The sequence below is a fragment of the Lonchura striata genome, chromosome 3, assembly GCF_050655825.1.
Source record: "Lonchura striata isolate lonStrDom1 chromosome 3, ASM5065582v1, whole genome shotgun sequence".
Lineage (NCBI taxonomy): Eukaryota > Metazoa > Chordata > Aves > Passeriformes > Estrildidae > Lonchura > Lonchura striata.
In genome coordinates this window covers 32,410,751-32,430,696 of record NC_140705.1, presented here as the reverse complement: position 1 = coordinate 32,430,696, position 19,946 = coordinate 32,410,751, and the positions used below count along the sequence as shown (strand labels likewise).

Genomic DNA, 19,946 nt, shown 5'->3' with positions numbered 1-19,946 from the left:
GCTACAGAATTTACAATTTTACCTTATTTTTTTTCTCTTTTGTTTTCCTTTTCCCTGCCTTATTCCCCCCACCCCCTCCATTTTCATTGTTGAGACTTGGCTGACAGTATTTTTTCTCTGCAGTAGAGATGTACATCATGTGCCTCTATAGTGACACTATAGCCAGCTGGCAGGGAGCAGGGTGGTTTTATGCTGATCTTCTTTCCTTGGTTTGCTGTTACTAAAAAGACCTCTGGGTAATCTTCCAGGTGGTGTTAGGTGCTACAACTATTTTTTTTTCCTTGCTGACCATTTTACATCTTTGTGACTGATTTCTGCTCTTTCTAGTGTTTGGTAGTTCTGGGTTTGCCATTCCCTTCTCCTGCTTTCAGGTCTTTCTTGAGCGGTGAGGCTCTTATTTGCAGTATTACACACTAGCAAGCACACATACCCTTCTGTCTCAGCTTCTTGGGTTTTTTGGTGGTGACTGAATTTTGAGAAGAATATGAAAGCCTCTTTGTATTCTAGCCTCATATAATGATAACAGAACTGCATGAGCAGATACTACCTTTCAGATCATTGTAACATCCTTCCTGACAAACTGATGATGTACAGGTTAGATGTGCGGACTGTGAGATTGTCAGTTTAGGGCATTTTCAGGTTTGAAGGGCTGTGATTACAGCACGGGGTCCAGCTGGAGGCCAGTCACTAGTGGTGTACCACAGGGTTTGGTACTAAGACCAGTACTCTCTCAGGCTTCATTTAAGGACCTGGGTGACAGAACAAGACGGTGCCTTCAGTAGATGCCCAGAAGATAACAAAACCTGAGTGGTGGATACAGCGTCATGTTCTAGCTGACCCTACTTGAGCAGGGAGTTTGGACTAAGTATCATCTCACCTCAACAATTCTGTGATTCTGTCCTCTGCTCATTGCTGTAACTCAGACTCTGGTTGTGTTCCCTGGTCTGGCACTGTGGCAGTCTAGCAGTTAAAAGAGGCAAATGTGTTCCACAGAATCTCAACATGGAAGTTTTATGCATAGGTAGAAATAATATAGGCTGTATCATTGCTCTTATCACCCAAGAGGCTAAAAATATAATTATCAACAAGTTTCTGTAACTATTTCTTTTGCCTAGGAGACCTGGTTCTATTTTATAAAAGGTAGATGGCATGCCTTCTGCTGTTTTTTAAAATGTAATTGCTAGATTACAGAGGCAGATATGCAGAAGCACTGAAGTAGATGGAACAGGAAAAACTGATGAAATTTTATAAGGGTGGTGTCACATTGTAACTTGTTGCAGCACTTGTGTGTGTCCAGTAGCAGATCAGTGTCTGAATGTTAAAACCCAACTTTCTATTACTTCTGAACCTAAGTAATTTAATTAAATGTTTACAATAAACATTGTCTGCCAGTGTGTGGTGCAGTGTTGCAGTGCAGATGCTCAGACTTTCAGGGAGGCACAGAAATGCAATAAAAAATGAAGGAATGAGTTCTGAATTTTTGTTAGAGCTGGGAATTTGTATACAGGCAAGTAGCTGCTAGAATTGTGTGGGTAGACCAGCAAAACTTGAGTTAAATATGAATATGGAGATGAAGCCTCTTTAGTTTGTTGAGAAAGAATGGTCATTTCAATGTTTATGTGAATGTGAATATTAAAGCAGGTTTGTAGTAGTTTGACCTAATAATAGAATAGCTGTTCATACATGCTCTTTACCGAACTTCTTGTGGTAAGTATGATGATGATGAAATGAAGAAGATAAGGAATATATGTTGGTATAAAAGATAGACTGTACCAGTTTATAACTCAATTTCACTTTTAATGTAAAGCTTTATTTTAATGTATTGCAACAGCTTCTACAGTTTGTGCTGGATTTTTGGAAAAATATCTTACTGAAACATAAACCAGCTTGCTGTAGGATTTGTGATTTGTATTATAAATGCATCATGATTTGTATATACTGTTGAGAATCAATGTAAACTTGTGTTTTAAATGCAGTGTGGAAAACTGTTAAAAGCATGGGTGGGAGTATCTGCATGTCACTAGTTCTGTTTTTCACCTCACTGTGCTAACTCTAGCATCAAAACAGCCAATGGTGTGGTTGAAATTATTTCTACCTTACTTCTAGGGGTCAGATGATTGTCTTGTAAAAATCTGGGCAACTGATGACGGAAGGTTGTTGGCTACCCTGAGAGGGCATGCAGCTGAAATATCTGATATGGCAGTAAACTATGAAAACACCATGATAGCTGCTGGAAGCTGTGATAAAATGATCCGAGTTTGGTGCCTTCGAACTTGCGCACCCTTAGCAGTCCTGCAGGGCCACAGTGCATCTATAACATCATTGCAGGTAGGTTTTTACTTTGCAAAAATGAGTCACGAGAACGTTCAGTGTAATGAAAATGCATGCCTGGCAAGTAACCCTGAAATGAGAAGGAATTTTCATGGTATGCATTGGAAGAAACACATTTATTGTCAAAATGCCCAACCTTTGAAGAATCCCAGACATAATCCTTGTTCAAAAAAATTGCATGACACGTGTGGGTAGTTCTATTTTGAAGTACCATTCCTTTGCAGGCTGTGATTCTGAGCACAGGTGCCTTGAGTAAAAACTGCAGTCACTGGGAATACTTTAGTTTGTTTTTGTTTAGAGTTACATGCTATTGTGCAACTTGGGTGGTGGGGAGGGAGGAGGAACCTAGAGTGCTTTGGCAAGTAACCCGGAAGGGTTGTTCTTGGGGGAGTGACAGGGCAACATTTTGTTATTTTGGTGTTCATTCCAATCAGTTTCCCTTATGTATGGTTTGATGCTTGATTTTTTTTTTTTTTTTTTTTTTTTTTTTTTTTTTTTTTTTTTTTTGAGATTAATTGTAGAACTCCTTAGCACATCTGGAACAGATTAACAGGAAGACTTTTCTTTTTTTCTTCCTCCTTTTCCCAGTTCTCTCCACTATGCAGTGGCTCAAAGAGATATTTATCTTCCACCGGGGCAGATGGAACTATATGCTTTTGGCTGTGGGATGCTGGCACCCTTAAAATAAAGTTAGTTGCTATTTTATTTATTACTACTTTTGTTTATGTAATTAAGAATGATGTACAAATATGGAGAAAAATTTCACTAAACCAAGCTTGTCATGGACTATTTCGGTATGTGATTGTTGGGTCTGATCTATTTCTGATGTAGCTATAAGTTGCTTGCTTATCTCTTAAAAACTAAGTTGATAATACAACATTTTGTGCAGTGATAATGTATATCTGTTAATTTAGAAAATGAGTTGAGGTATTTTGTTTAATATAATGTCAAAGTTGGCACTCCATTACTTGCATAGGTGCTTTTCTAGTTGTTTGGGCCTTAACTATTTTGATGTTCCCTGCATCTTTTGTCTCTTTTGGTACTGTAAATGAAGCTGTGTCTCAGGTTCTTACTCCTCTGTTGCCTAGTGCATGCTGTAATCAAATTAAGATGACCTTTTTTACTGAGGACAGAAGAAGATAGCTTACATGCTTATTTTTATGCGAAGGAAAGGAGTTGCCACCACATTATTTTTCTCAAGGCTTCCTAAGTCTGAGCTCTTGTTGGCAAGATGAAATTTTAATCTCTCAGATGGGTACACCTTTTGAGCCCGCATGTTTTTTCCTTTTATCTTTCTCTTTTCTTTCTTTTCTTCTCCTTTTCCTAACTAAAGTTTTAGTCTGTGGTATTGATTTTTGAAACTAATTGTCATTAGAAAATAGTGAATCCTTGAGAGTTTGGTAGATTATAATATATAAACTGGGACATTAATATTTTAAAATTATGGAAGTTTGAATGAATCATGGAGTTGGATGAGATTTGTCTTGACATGAAACTTAGAGAAGGAGAAAATTGGTACTGATTATGGTAGGGGATTCTCCCATGGTGATATATAATTGTAGAATAAAAATTGTTAGTGATGTGCTCAATAAATATTAAATAAATAGAAGATATTTGAGGAATGCTTTCATGTAGAAGTCATTTCAACAGATGTGATTAGACAGGGGCATGGTGAAAACAGATCAGTTGAGATGTCTTGTGCAGCACAGCAAGGAAGTGGTTTGGTAACCTAAGTCATGCCAGTGACTCGTGTTGCTTAACAACAAAGTGCAGATTAAATTTTGAGATTGGAATTTTTCTACTGCTCTTACCTTCTGTTTTGGAAATACTTTTTATGTTGGGTTTGAAAAGGGGGAGGAAGTCATTAAGCTGTATTACTTCAGTCTGGAAAAAAATGAATACATGAAGATGAGTAATGTACAATCATGAGTGTGTTGAAAAGGGAATATTATGAGGAATTGCTTGTGGGTCATTATGGTTCTAGAAGGTATCAAATGAAAGTATCAATTTTCAAACTGAAAGGTGGTTCTTTACAAAACATGCAACTGAGTTACAAAACTCCTTGCCACAGGGTATTATGCATTATATGAAGATATTTAAAGGCATCACTGTGCTTTTTCTTCTTTAGGCCTTTGTTTAAGCTTAGTAGAGCTGTAATGTATTTCAAGTAATTGATGCTTTTTAATCCAAACTAAAACTTGATAAAAATGTCTAAATAAGAAACAGGTATGTCTTTTGGGACTGGAGTACAACTGTATGCCATTTGTGATATCAAAACAGTTGGACACACAGACAAGTCTTAATTTCCTGAATTGAACAGTATATTACTAGTTTAGGGAAACAGTTATTTAGGGGAAGTTTTACTCAATGTACTAAGCTGTAAACTTTTCTAACTGTGATGATCATGATTATTCCAGTAAACCAAAACAACTTTTACTTGTAAACTTGCAATCTAGCGTAATTTTCCACAAGAAGGCTGCATTGCATGGCCAGTGAAGCTCAGCAATGGGTGTATATTGTCATAGCAGTTTTCAATTAGGTGATTGCACTTCTTACACACTTGGATGTGGTTCTCCTTCCAGAACTGCAGAAATGTGGTAGGTTCCCTCTACACCTGTTCAGTTATGTGCTGGGGGAAAACAAGTACTAGCAATATAAGAGCATCAAGGGAAAGAAAGATGCCTGTTAATTTTTGTCATAAGGCCTCTTTTAAAGTTACATTAAAAAAATATGATGTGTAGGCCATCTGGAAGAGAGTATTGCTGGTAAGGTGGGAAGTTTGTCTTTACATTTATCTGTGTAGTAAAAAATACAGGCTTGTTTCTGTTCAATATTTCTGAAGAGGAGGAAAGCTGGCCAGGACAGCTTACCATGGTTGTTCAGCCTCTGAACCTGCTGCCCTGTATCTTGGTTCTAGTACAACTCCCACCCTGGGAAGGAGTAATTGGAGCTTTCAAGTAAGACTTAGAGTTCTGAGTAGTTCGGGTGAAAGATATTGTAATATGCTTAAGGCAGAACTTGATTTCATGTTCCTCCTGAGCTTGACTGCAGCCTGCTCTGCAAGAATACAATTGCTATCAGTGATGAAAGTGTGTTACTAAATTATCCAATGCTTCAGATGGGGATGGGTGGTAAAGTCTTGAAATTTTAGCTTCTTTAAAGAAAAAAAAAAATCGATATATCCAACACCTGTTTTTTGTATTCAACACTGCTTGAATCACCTGGTGCCCTGGTGAGGGGCAGCCTCCTGATGATCATGTGGTTGATTATAATTTCAAGATGATTGGCAGTGCCGCTAGTACTTTGCTGAACTTTTTAATGGAATACGGGAAAGGCAGAGTTGGTATTGTGTTCAGTGTACTCTCAAATGAAAAATGATCAGTTTTTTTCTTAACTACACTGAGCTGTATTTTCTCTGTTTTGTTTTTCTTTCTTACCTTTGCAAATGTTTATTTTGTTTTATTTAATTAATAATATGTCTGAAATTAGGGGCTTCCCATGTTGGTCTCCTATTTTTCAATAGCCTTGTTAATTGAGGCATGTTCTGTGTTTGGGTCAGACATATGGCCCAGTTTGGAGATATTAGTGACAGCTGTGTTTTGATAAACTGCAAAAGGACACATCACAATAGATTTAGTTTCATATGGTGCAGCTGACCACAAAATTCTCATGTTGTTTAAAGAAAAGTGAGCAACCTTGTTCTCATGATTCTGTGACTAGTGTGTATGCATGTTCTTTAGTGTTACAGGGGCACCTGTGTGCTCCTCTTCTTTCCTTGAAGAGATTTATGACCAGGAAGCTACCATGTATGTCTAAAAGCAGTAACATTCCAGGTAGATTAATTCACTTTCCAAACAGAGGAGCACTGGTTGTTGCTGCAGGCAAGGAATTCACAGAATGTAGCCCAAACAAGATTGAAAACAATTGAAAATGTAGGCAATTGAGTCTTACCCTGGGTTTATTCTGGGTGATGATAGTAAACACAGGAGTTGAATCCTGCATCAGTTTGCAGTAGGAAGGAGTGAGAAAGTCTGCCTCATCAGAAGCTGAAGAATCATGTGCGTCATTCAAGTTTAAGGAAGAATTATTACAACTGGTCAGTGCATCATAGTTAAATTAGTTTCACTGTGAAATATTTGCCTATATATCCTTTCAGAGGAAGACACAGAGTTTCATTTTTCTTCTGCCACCTTTTGCATCAAAAGTTTCCAGTGTTAGCCTGTTACTGACAGACCATATGAGCAAGGCAGCAGAACCATCTCACAGATTTGAATAGAGGAGCTTGGTGTATTGCTTTTCTTCTCATCTATTTATTCTCCCATAATTTTAAAAAGAGGGGAAAATAGTCAGGAAAAATACATGCTGATTTTGACATTCCTGTTTTGGATAGGACACTGATTTTTCAATTGTCATCAGTGTGATGGGATATTTCCCATTTGCTTTCTTATGCAGAAGGCACTTGGTTAAAGGGGCTGGTAATATATCAGAACTCAGATATGCTGAACCTCTTTCATTAACTTGTGAACAAAGACTTAAGTTAGAGAGGTTATATCACACATCTGTTTTCTGTGAAGAAGTCTTGCTTTAACTACTACATGACCAGAGTTAGGCTAGTCTTCAGATTAGATTAATAAACTAATAAAACAATAAATGCATTGAAAATATATTTAAAGTGAAACACTGTCCTGGAGAGAGCCAGCTTTTGTCCCATTTCCATGCTTCATAAAAATACTGATTGCCCAACTCATTTTGCAATCTGCTCTACTGTAGAAGAGTGCTGTCTCTAATCCCTAAAATAGCACACATTGGAGAGGCATAAGTTTGAGAATTTAAATTGGTTCTCCAAACTAGAATGTAAATGCATACTTTCTCTATTTTGTAGTTGTCCTAACGCCAAAGGCAGAGTTCATGAACAACAGTGGAAGAAAATAACAGGCTATTTATCTATTTACATTTATTCCAAATGATGGAAACTGCATATTGAATTGTTTGGTAGATCTTGTTAGTATTTCAGTTAAGGAGCATTTCAACTGTTTTGTAGGAAAGATCTTTGTCTTGTTTAGTGTACCTTGTGAAGTTTTCTTGTCACAAATCTGCATGGAGTTACCTTAAAACTCCTGCAGGGAAGGTCACAGAAACAGCCTATAGTGAATGGATAATTTGGAGAAAGATTTCTTAACTGGAATTGCTGGTGTTTATTACTTTGTTTTACGCATAAACATCACCAAGGTTTAATGCTTATTACTTTTTTTGAGATAGCAATAACTCATTAGTGGAGAAAGATCTCTTATGCATCTGCCTTCAGGTGAAATTAATTATACAGGCCATTTTGCTTTTAAAAGAGAACATTTTGGATAAGTTCTGAATATGCATTCTTTTATGTTAGAGCAAATCTTTAGTGATGACACTCGTGGGTGTAGTGCTGCTGTTCTCTCATAAGCTAATTCTTTGAGGGAAGATTGCAGATGGCATACTGTGCAAGACCACCTACTGGTTTGAGGTTGCTGTAATGCATGAACAGAATTGAAATAATGATTGAAGAACTTGATCTGATTTGTTTTGGTTTTACACATCCTTAAAGTGTCACTGAAGCTTTAGTTTTGTTCACTCACGCTTTAGTTTTGCTTGCACATCAGATTCTGAAATGCCTAGAGAAAAGTGAGGGCCATAAAGTAAAATCTCTTAAAAACTTCTAATCTTTGTCCTGACATATTGGGTACTGTTTGAAACTAACCTACAAGGATATATGTAATTTGAAGAAACTCTTATATTCTAATACTGTAAAAAACTCCAAATTTATTTAAATTTTTTGGATATCCTTATCTATATAGAACACCCAGCTCTGGATCTCTCTTGTTAAAACAAGCACATGCTACAGGAGAAAACAGTACACCCAGCAGTTTAAAACTGAACATCATGGCAAACTGGCTCTGAACATCATGGCAAACGGGCTCTGTTCTGCCTTGCTGATAACTTCGGGAGAGTATTTTGTATAGCATTATCAGAAGGGAATGGGATTTAAGTTATGTTACAACTCTCCTTGATGCATGAATTACTTAGTCCATCTGGATGTCTTAGTTTCCTAAAGATCAGATCATGAAGCATAGTCACACAAAATTGTTTATAAATGGGCAGCCATCTGTTCCTTCATATTTAATTTTATCCTTCTGTCCTTTATTTCCTAGATACTGACTTGTTTCTTGAAACCCTATTAGGAAATTATTTAACTGTTCTTTTGTTGTTTTTTTTTTTTTTAATTTGTAGTCCAAGGCCAACAAAATTTACAGAACGTCCTCGGCCTGGAGTCCAAATGATCTGTTCTTCTTTTAGTGCTGGTAAAAGACTTTTTTCCTCCTCTCCTTGTATCAGTGTAAGAAATAATTTGAAGTGTAAAGTACGGTACAGTTACTGTAGCATATTTCTTTTTTATTAAGATGGATTTGAGTTTAAGTGGCTATTAAAAGACCCCGAATACTTAAAATAGAAATTCAGAATTTGTGAATTAATACTTGCTGCTACAGAAATTCCTAGGAACAGTTAAACATGGAATGTTGTAAGTAATTCTCTTGGGACTGCAATTCTTTTCAGAACAGGATAGATGTATACCTTTTTTACAGAATAATTAGGAGAGTCAGCTTTATCTGAAGTGTAATATATGGGGATTTGTACAAAAAAGGGCTGATTTCAGAGTTCTCACAGTCTGGGTTTCATTGATTCTAGAGCTGGTAACTGAACGATGCTGCATAAATAATTGAATAAAATATCAAAATGTACTGGAGCTCTAGTTCCTTTTGATTTTTTTTTAAGAGGGAGGCTTCTAAGGGTTTAGCTGCAAGCAAATTGCTCTGGTTAGCTAATCTTTTGGATACATCTGCTGATGCATATTTACTGACAGCAAATGTGAGGTAATTCAGCTCCAGTTAAACTTTGGAGTTTCTGAATCTTGTTTTGATTTAAAGGTCAGTTACAGGCATAGTTGAAATGAGATACAGCTATAAATTTCAGAGAATAAATTGAAATATTTGATGTTACATCCCTTTGAAAATACTGTAATAACAGTAGATTGCCCTTTTTTTAAAGACTTATCTGTTTGTTTTTCTCAGGTGGAATGTTTTTGGCCACTGGGAGTACAGATCACATCATTAGGGTTTATTTCTTTGGATCAGGTCAGCCAGAGAAGATATCAGAGTTGGAGTTTCATACTGTAAATACATTTTTTAAAATTACATATGTACTTGATTAAAGTAATAATTTGGATAAAAGGGGATAACTTGGAGAAATTTGATTTCTTTTTTCTTTTTCTGCTTTTTTTTATATAGGACAAAGTTGACAGCATTCAGTTTTCTAATAGTAGTAGCAGGTAAGCACACTATTCAGAGCTAGCTTTTTGACCTTGTAGACATTTTTAAATACCAGTTTCCAGAGAGAGTTATTAAAAAAGAGCTTTGTTTTGAGTTTCATCCAGTATAATTGTCTATTACTAGTAGAGTCTCATTGTTTCTTTTTAATAGTATTCCTTAGTTTCACAGTTGTTTTCATTGTAATGATTGAAGTATTTTGAATATGATAAAATTATGGGTATAAAAAACTTGAAACTTCTTCCTGAGAAATATGTGTATATATATATATATTTTCACATATCAAATACATGTACTTTTAGATACATTTTAATGTGTAAACCTTTTTTCAGTTAATTTCTGTGAATGCAGCAGTCACTTATCGAACTAGATCTAGCAATGTTTCTAGCCTAGTTCTTTTTTTAATGTTTCACTTTAAGTTCTGGATGTTGGATATGAAGGATGCTCAAGAAAACAGTTTTATTTGTTATGAAGCATCTGGCACTTATTTGATGTTCTACACTTTTATCATGATGCAAATAGTTGTAAACCAAGCTTCACCCACCTCCTTCTCCTCCTCCTACCCCTGAACCTCTAAAAGGGGGAAGAAAAGTGTGTGAGAGAAACTCAGGCTGGGAAACAATTCTTCATATAAATATCATAATACTTAGAATACAATGCTAATTTACTGGGAGTAGGTTATGTTTTAAATAATGTCTGTACTTCTACTGGCAGGACTCTCCTCTTGACCTGGTGTGATAGGGTCTGTTCCTTGGAATGTTCATTGGGGTTGTGGTGTTCCACTGCCAGTGCAGTGCCATAACTCAGCAAAGTGCACCAAAGGTCACAAAACAGTTAGTTTAGAAGGGGCTCAGGATAGGGAAGCAGGTTTGGCCTTTTGGAGGCCTTCAATTTTTTTGCTGGTATGGGAAGCATTTTTAACCTCAAACCACTTGCACAGCATTCTGACAATGTTTGGAGTTCTTACTCATACCTTCTGTTTTTGAATTCTAATGTCTGGGAGTTCAGTTTTCAGGTGTTTTTTCTGTACAGATCTGCCTTTGATCTCTGAGTAACTTTTCCTCCACTTTTGTTAGATTTGTGAGTGGAAGCCGTGATGGAACAGCACGAATCTGGCAATTTAAGCGAAGAGAATGGAAAAGCATTTTGTTAGACATGGCTACTCGCCCAGCAGGGTAAGGGATGTAAAATGTTCTGCTATCACATAGATTCTTGAGAGTCTTTGATATAATTTGCTGACTTATTAACATTTTTTTTTAAAAAGACAGTGAGAGAAGAGAAAAAGAGAAAGTTTAAATTATTATTGCTCAAATGCACAGTATGCTTATCTAGCTCTTGAAATCTAACTAAAATAAATATCTGATAACATATTCAGGTGTGGAAATTAGCTTGTCCTGATAATAGTGCCACTAGTATTTTGATTAGATTAAGACAATAAAAGATAATCAAAACCCATTGATGGTCAAATTTATATGTATTGGTTCCTTTTCATACAATATGCCAGAGCAAAGAAATTGCTGGCTCTCTAACAGTTTCATGTTTGCTAAAACAATCTGAGAATTTACAATTTTGTAGGTATGGGAAACTTCTGTACACTAGAACAAGCAACAAAAGAGGTTTGAAGATGGAGAATGACTTAGTAGGGATTGTGGCTTGCACCTTTATATTTTGCATGAATATATTTTCCAGTTGGCATAAATTAAAAGGACTTATAGGAGGTTTAAGGGATAAACATTTTTCCCCTTACTCAGTGCTTTGAAGGATATTTAGTAGAAAAGAAAACTATAATGATTTCAGGAGTAATATGTGGTAAGAGATCTAAAGGACCAAGGGAAAGGTGGAAGAGAAGGCTAAATAAGCTGTAATTTAGTTAGATATTTTGATTAGACATTGTCTTTTCAGTTAAGGACAGATGCAACAAAACATAGGTATCAAAATGTTGGACAAGAGTGTATAAAACACTACTTTGATAACAGACTGAGTTACTCTCACTAAAAAGTCTCAATTTTAACTGATACTGTGCAAAAGAGGAATGGATTCTTCTTCATTGTGGTCGTAAGTGCTGAATTTATCTGAGGAACTGAAATGCTCATTTTAGTGAAACACTGTAGCTGAATTCTGTTTTATCCTTGTGGTGAGAGGAATAAGTGCAGTTCCAAATTTGGTCTTTTCTCTACAAGAACAGTTTTATAAAAAAAATGAAATCACTGCACTGAAAGGAAAGAGTGATTCAGCTTTTAAAGCCTCCTGGGTTCTGCATCGGATCTAAAAGGGAATTTGGCTATAACTACATTTTCTATTATTGAGTTTTACAATACATATATTGTACAATATGTTGTTGTGCTTACTATATGGAAGATTCTGTATTTTTTTGCCTACTTAGTGGTAACATGCTATTGTTGCATTTGGTTGATGTTTTCATAGAAGTAAATGTGCTAGAGAATTTAAGGGTGATTAGTCTTTAAATCACACTACCAAAAATGTAATTTTTGAGTATTCTGATATATTATAGATTACTGTTGTTTGGGTTTCATGGAAGATTAAATGCCATTATTACCAATAGTAAAGTGATGCCAGGGTAGTGCTGTAGTTCTAAATATTGCCTGAGAATTTAGATAATTTTATGGTATAGAATACTTCTCTCTCTGAGAACTACTTATTATGAATATTCTTTAGGGCAATTTCTGGTTTGGATTTCTGTTCTTTAGATGTCAAAAAGAATATTGTAGCTATCAATTTTAGTAAATTAGGTCATCAGAGTGCATTTTCTGGAAGATTCTTTAATCATTGTTTAAGTAGCTACAATTCTTTGTGATTGTATGTGCCACATTATAGAAAACATCTTTAATTTCTCTAGTTTCAGAGAAAATTTAAGAATATTTTTCAAGAAATATTCTTAAAAATACAACAAAATACAGAAGTATTTTCACTTGTTAGTAGTTTTAAACTAATTTGGCAAGGTAGGATTACACTGAAATTTTTTACTTTTTTGTTTTAGACAAAATTTTCAAGGAGTTGAAGATAAAATCACAAAGCTGAAAGTGACCATGGTGGCATGGGACCGCCATGACAACTCTGTTATAACTGCAGTTAATAATATGACTCTGAAAGTCTGGAATTCTTTCACTGGCCAGCTCATTCACATTCTCATGGTAAGGTATACCATCTTGATTTATCAACCTTGAATGCAAAATTTATTTATACATCATCAGTGTTCCTCCTTATATGTTTTTTCCTGACTGAAAACTGCCATGACAAATGTTGATGTCTATCAGCTGCTTATTAGAAAATAAAAACTTAAAGTTGCAAATAACCACTGCTGTTCAAGATGTCTGAAACTAATTTTGGACTATTTTTTTTTTTTTTCAATGGAGTTCTATCTTGAAGGAGAGAAGGATACAGCTTTTTAATCTTTATTTAATGTGACATTTTAAAATACTGTTAATGGGTGAATTTGCCCTCTTTAACCAGAGACACATCTTCAATCTAATAATTTCATGAGTACAAAAATTAGTCTTCTAGCTAAAATAAATCAACAGTTTTACTAATGTCTGACACTTCTTTTGTAATTGAGAAAATGGTTAACTCTAGATAACTTGATACTCTGCTTAGAGATGGAAATTCTTAATGCAAATCTCTAAAATATAGCATTATTTTAAAGATATTGTTCTCTAACTTTAAGTTATATATTTCATTCTTTATGAGTTTAAATTCAATTTCTAACTGATCCTCTGCTGAAAAAAATGGAAATCTGTGGAATATTGAGACCCTAAGATACCAAGTGTTTTGGACACTAATCTTTTTAAAATCCTGGGGAAAGTATTGGGGTGTACTTGTGAAAGTGGCATACTTGACATACTACTTAGAAAGGTAAAATTGCAACTGGAAAGAAAAGAGTGTAATCCACTGGTACCAAAAATAAAGTGTGGTTAAAATAGTTTTTTGCAGGGTATTTGCATAGGTTAATGTGGCAGCTGCTAGTGTTGCCATGTTGAGTTCTTGGGTAAATATCTGAGACAATACTCCTTTTCATTCTGCTGTGTCTTTATTTTCAGGGACATGAAGATGAAGTGTTTGTGCTTGAACCTCACCCATTTGATCCAAGAGTTCTCTTCTCTGCTGGACATGATGGAAATGTCATAGTTTGGGATTTGGCAAGAGGGGTCAAAATCCGGTCTTACTTCAACATGGTAATTACTGTGCTTTATACAGATATGTCAGAGCAAACATTCTAAACCCTCTGCTTTTAGTACATTCTTATGTAGGCCATCTTGAAGTATGATTTATGTATAGGGCAAAATCCTGCATCTGGTGAAGTCATGAGAAATTCCTTTTCAGTTCAGTGGGGCAAAGAGCAAATCTGTAAAAAAAGTTGTTTCTTTGGCTATATTTCATAGTGGGTTTCTTTTTTTTGTATGCTTGATCCACGCAAAATTGGAATGTTAGTTACATTGTCAGAGATCATGTGTAAGACAGGGTGACAAAGACCCTCCTTTTATGCTCTTTTTCCTGCCTGGGGAGCCAAGGTGGAACTTGGTTTATTTTTGCATTATTAATTCTTAATTTGGCTAAAGCTGTTCAGGAGTGTCTTTATCTCATACAAGGTTGTTATATGTCACCTTGGCCCATTGGATGGAATACTGTCAGTCTTTCTGTGTAGAACTCCTCCACATGCAGGTTTCAAATTTGGTCTGTTCTGCACTAGACTAATTCTCCTGCAAGATGAATGCAATACATGTTTTCATCTGTTTCTTGATATTAAGTGGGTCTTTGTATGTATCTTTTCCCTCAAAAATGTTATGATGTATTGTGTAATTCAGACTTCATCTCATGGACAAAATTACAAAAGCCTTTGTAGAATATCCACAATCATTTGGAATGCTTGAGAATAGGCAAAAGGTCTTCAGCTGTAGTGGAATGGCAGTCATGGAGACCAGCATAAAGAAAATCATCTGAAGAAGAGACCTATCATAGATATATTCACAAAAATATAAGAGACATTTAGAAATTAACTCAAGCCAGGAAGGTCACTGAACCTAAAGAAAGGTTTTGAGATATGCATTACAGTAGAGTTCATAAGGTCTTAGAGAAAATGCAGCCATTTCTTAATCAGAGACAGTGCAACCTAGATTCCTTCAGCAATGACCTGGGTTGAGTAGTGTTCTCTCTGCAGTGATTTCTGTAACTGAGCTTATGAAGGATCCAAGACAATCACACTGGAGCTATGAGCATGCATCTTCATTACTTGATGCTATCGACTGTTGCCAGTTGAGGTGCATGTTCTCATTTCTTGATTAGTTTGCATTTCCAGTTCTACTTACAACGGATGTATGATGGTTTTCATTGAGTTTAGGTCAGAAGAGTCTGAGCTTAGCTACTCTTTTTAAACCAAGACCATTTAAGAGCTATAAGAATCTAAATTACAGGCGCCTGTGATATTAGGCAGCCCCCAAAACATTGAAATATTTATGTCAAGAGTATCATGCAACATAAACACCTAAAAAAGGTAGTAGTCACATACATTTTAAGATTTTTGGAGTCAGAGAAATTTGTAGACAATCAGAAGATCTCAGCAGCTAGTAGTGTACGCTTTATGCTAGAAACTAACACGAGAAAGTCTGTCTGCTTTGTGAGGTGAGGGGAATTGTAAATCTGGCAATCAGTTAATCTCAAACCAATAAATTAGACTGTATGAGCCAGGTATACAAGAGAGGCATCTTTCTACAGATGGAATATTTCACTACTGTGTTTGATGCAAAAGACATGGGTGGAAATTACAGGTTTTCTTAGATGATGGGTGGCAGGCAGAGGACATTGTGCAGCCACCTCTGCAGAACTACAAAGTTTAAGTGCTCTGGTTTACTACACTGAGGTAAATGAATTCATACAGAGCTGCCAGTCTTCTCTGTTTCCTAAATGGCAAATGAAAAATCTCTCCTTATCATTGCCTGGTCTGTGGTACCAGAAAGTAGCATTTGGTGATTTTCTTACAACAAAAGTTCCTTAAAAAATGTTGCAGAACTTGAGAGAATTGGTTGAATTAGCAAAATCATAGATGACTGTTGGCTTAGTGTTAGTCTAGTCAGGTATTTCTTCCCTAGATGGATTCATTTGCACATCTAAAGCCTTGTGGCAAATTCCTAGAGTTGAGTTTTTTTTAAATTACTTCCCACCCTTCCCCAAATGCCTTCATTGTCAACATAAAAAACCCCAAACAAACAAAAAAAAACCCAACAAATAAAAAAATAAAAAGGAAAGAAAACACCAAGGGATGCAAGCAGTGTCAATCTTAATTCTTTTATCCAGTCAGTGAATATGAAATTGCAAAGAAAATCAGTCACCAAATACACGTTTGTTTTGTATTTAACTTAAACTTTGATTTCTTCGTTTATTTGTTCCTTGCTGGTTGCAATTTGGTCCCACTAGGTGACTCTGGTGGTCATGCAGAATATCCTTGCCCAGGTTTTTAAACTGAAGATTTCCTATTACATTAATTGTCATAACTGTGGATAATTTGAAGCATCTTTGGTCTGTTTGAAGCATCTTTGGTCTGTTTGCCAGATTTTGGTCCTTATCACTAATAGTCACCCTATACTGTCAAATGGGGTACTCTCAGTAAGTATATATGCTTTATATATTTCATGTTTTCGCCTGTAGTCTTCATTTCATTTGGTCTAGTTGTGTAAGTATTGCATAACTTGGTGTTGGAGTCCATGGTCATTCAGAACTGGTTTAATTCAGTGACTTGAGTCCCCTACAGTCGGGGGAGTTTTCAATATGCCAGAGCGTGCAATTTGCCATAGAAATATCAGGACTGTGAGATGGTTAAAGCATTTAGGCAATTTTGACATTTAGCAAGATGATGAGATGGTTTTAAATTGCATTTGTAAATACAGTTGTTTGGTTTTTGGCCTATGCCATAATCACTCTAAGCCTGACTTAATACAACTGCTAATGAGTTGTTAGTGCAATACTAGGGCAGTTTCATCTGCTGTAATTCCCAGGTACAAAGAAGTACTCTGAAAAAACAGGGTAATAATTCTCAAGTGGTTCCTTTAGCCAACTGTTTCAGAGTTTATGTATTTCACAAAAACTATCTTGTTGCTACAGAAGAACATTGCAGACTCTTGCAATGTTTAAATTGTAATTAATTTTGCTGAAGATTGTATGAACTGTAGATGTTTTAGTGGATGGTCAAGGGAGAAAAATATACTGAATGGTAGACTGTCTGGTGAAAGCAGCTACATGATAATGTACATAAAGATATGTCTGAAATGCAGTCCCTTACTCAAAGCTGCAGTGAGGCATCTGGATTCCTTGAGTGGCAAGACACGTTTCCAACAACTGAGGGAGGTCCTTGCTTTCCTAAAGGAGTCTACAGGAGCAAGTGGCACTCATTTTTTGGGATTACCTTGGCTGTTAGTGTCAGGAAATGGAAGACCTAGATTCTGTTATATACTCAGTAGTAAAGCACTCAATTCAACATCTCTGCTGCTTACTCAGGAGAACGTCTTGGCTATAAATGCCCTAGACAGGACTTCTTCCCAGTTTTCCCAAATTGCGCTGCTATGGAGAGAAGTGAATCTGTAGCCTATGGGTTAGTTACTGGCTAGTCTTCTTGGGTATACAAATCATGTTCTAGGTAGATTAGAAAGTGGTAGAAATTCTTTGCCTTTAGGTGAGCTTTTGTATTTGTAGGAGTCATGTTCCATCAGGTCATAAATAGAAGGTGTACACCACTCAGTTCTTGTCATAGCATTTGTTTTCTTTCATGTGTTCCCACTAAGTTACTTCCTAGTAGATCTGACGCCGCTGGTTTGTTAGGAATTCCAGGTTTGACACTTGGGTGGTATGTGCTTCTGCTTAGCCCTTAGGCTTTAGGCAGAAGTTTCTCAATGCTGAGAACATATGAAGGCAAAAAAAACCTACAGGGACATAATATTTCAGATCTAAATTGAGATGTCTGGTGATTTTAGGTGGATGCACGGGCCTTTATTTGATTTGGTGATTGGGTTGTTGTTGATTTTATAATTTAGACATTTTGTATTGGTGTTCCTTGAATCTGACCCTAAACAGGTTTGTGGTGTTATGGTGCTGCCTTTGATTGTCAGCTTTTGGACTTAGGCAAGTATCACTTAAGCACACCTTCCTCCAAGAAGTACCTCTTGAGGATGGGCTCTGCTGACTCAGACTGCTTGCAAAAAGCATTTTGTCTGGGGCCTTGGAGTATAGGTTTCTCCTGATAGTTCTTATCCTGTGGGTGGGCTGCCCTGGGAAAAAATATTGAAAGAAGTTTCCTAAAAGATTTTAGAATACAAACCCATAGTTCTGTGGGGTTTTTTTTGGGTTTGGTTTTTTTTGTTTTGTTTGTTTGTTTGGTTTTTTGGTTTAGGGTTTTTTTTTGTTTGTTTGTTTTTGGGTTTTTGCTTGTTTTTTTTTTTCCCCTTTAGTTTTTGGGGTTTTATTTTTTTTTTAAATTATGTGATTTATAAGATAGATTTATGAACAGTTGCAGGAACATATGGTGACTCCTATTACTTTAAAGTATGTTTTTGAAAGTATGAAGATGTACTACAGTAGCAAGGATGAAAGATTAGGAGAGAGCAGGCATTTTAAATTTTTTTGTCACTATAGAATATTGGAATTCTTGCTGTGTCTTTGAATGTCATTGCTTTACCTGGATCTGATACCTGGCTAGGCAGATTCTGTAGGTAGGCATTGCAATTACTGAGACAGGAAGCCTGTGTTTTGATAAAGATGAGCATTATGACATTTAAGAAATCTTTGTGTAGTGTAGAAATTAATCAATTAGGAATATTGAAGCCTTTAAAGAAAATAAAAATATTCTGGATAAGAGATTTTAAAAAAATACCCAAAGAAAACCAGCAACAAAAGATCTTTCATGACTAGGTGTTGTTATCCTGTCTTACTTGATTGACTCTCATTGTGAGTCGCTTCTTTGAGAAGTCAGGCTCAGCTGTAGCCAGCAGTCAGCCTTCTTTTGTCTGACATATGTCTGCCTTAGGTGCCTCCTGTGTGCCTGACAGCTTGTCAAGGTCAGCCTTTTGCTTATTTGTGATCTTAATGTATTGCCAGTTGTGAAGTGTTTGTCTGGACTGATTCTTGTGACATTACCTTAGTGCTAAGAGAGTCTCTGAACACTGTTTAGGGTATCCTTAACATGCTCTTGGCAGTAGTTCTGGAACTCCCTTGGAACTCAGGGCTAAGATGGCGATAACTCTCTTTCATCGTATTGTGAGGAATGCTTTGAAATACTGATATGAAAAGAATTTTTTTACAATTTGGTATTAAATTCAGATCTGAGTACTTCAAAATCCTCCTACCTTTGTGACTTTGAGTTGCTGAAAGGCTAAGCCACCTTAGCCTTTGACACTTATGCATCACAGTATGTGTATCTCTAACTGTTGAGAATTGTATGATGAGTCTTTTTCTAAATGCCAAAGCATGTTTCATGAGAGCATATAGAAATATCAAGGGTGTTTTAGAAATGCATTATAATTTGAACTCTAAACTAGTCATTTGAAGCAACCTTCTGATTCTTTTGAAGGAGGAAGAAGAAAAAGAAAAAATTCTAACTGAACCTGCTCTTCCCCTTTCCCACCTTCAGCTTCCTTTGAAATGACAAGTAACTCAGTTATATTTGTGAAAGAAAAGCTTTAATCTCCCCCAGAAACATCACTGTTCTCCTCTGTGTAAATGCTTACTCTCCACTTAGTAAATGCTGCTTGCCCTGGAAACCATATTGGTAGTTCAAAAATAGCAGTGTAACGCTTAGTGCTTGAATTGGTGTTTGTCATTCTTATGCCCTCTGTCCAACTTTTATGGAAATGGTCAAGAAAAATAAATAAAACAAACGTTTAAAATGGCAAGGTCTGAGGGGCAGACTGACATGCTTGTAGCATCCCCACTGGAGAAGATACAGGCACAGCTCTGTTTCTTGGCTGTTTGTTGAAAGACTGATCCTGGAGCTAAGGTATGCTTTTTCACTGAGACATAGAAGGACAACAGTGTCTTTGCTGTAGTTGATGTAACATAGGATGAGGATTCTTATAGGTTCCAGGAAAACAATTAGTGTGGTTTTTTTTTGTTTTTAAACGAGCATATTTTGCACTAAGTCTCTGTATCAGAATCCTAGCTGTTTCTCTTTGTTTCTAGGCAGTATTCTGTTGCAAGCTCATGATGAAGAGTCCCATACTTTAATTTAAAATGCATTAGTTACATTTTATGTAAATAGAC

At 36.1% G+C, this 19,946-nt stretch overlaps 1 protein-coding gene across 2 annotated transcripts in view; it reads left to right on the top strand.

Annotated features, from left to right (window-relative positions):
* Nucleotides 1-19,946, top strand: part of PHIP (PHIP subunit of CUL4-Ring ligase complex) — a 99,721-nt gene that overhangs the window by 24,829 nt on the left and 54,946 nt on the right. For both annotated transcript variants that reach the window (XM_077782322.2, XM_031504410.3), the window contains exons 8-15: nt 2,107-2,328; nt 2,920-3,020; nt 8,596-8,666; nt 9,435-9,535; nt 9,651-9,691; nt 10,766-10,864; nt 12,688-12,841; nt 13,745-13,879. In XM_077782322.2, coding sequence (XP_077638448.1) covers nt 2,107-2,328; nt 2,920-3,020; nt 8,596-8,666; nt 9,435-9,535; nt 9,651-9,691; nt 10,766-10,864; nt 12,688-12,841; nt 13,745-13,879 — 924 coding nt within the window. The remainder of the gene's footprint in view (nt 1-2,106; nt 2,329-2,919; nt 3,021-8,595; nt 8,667-9,434; nt 9,536-9,650; nt 9,692-10,765; nt 10,865-12,687; nt 12,842-13,744; nt 13,880-19,946) is intronic.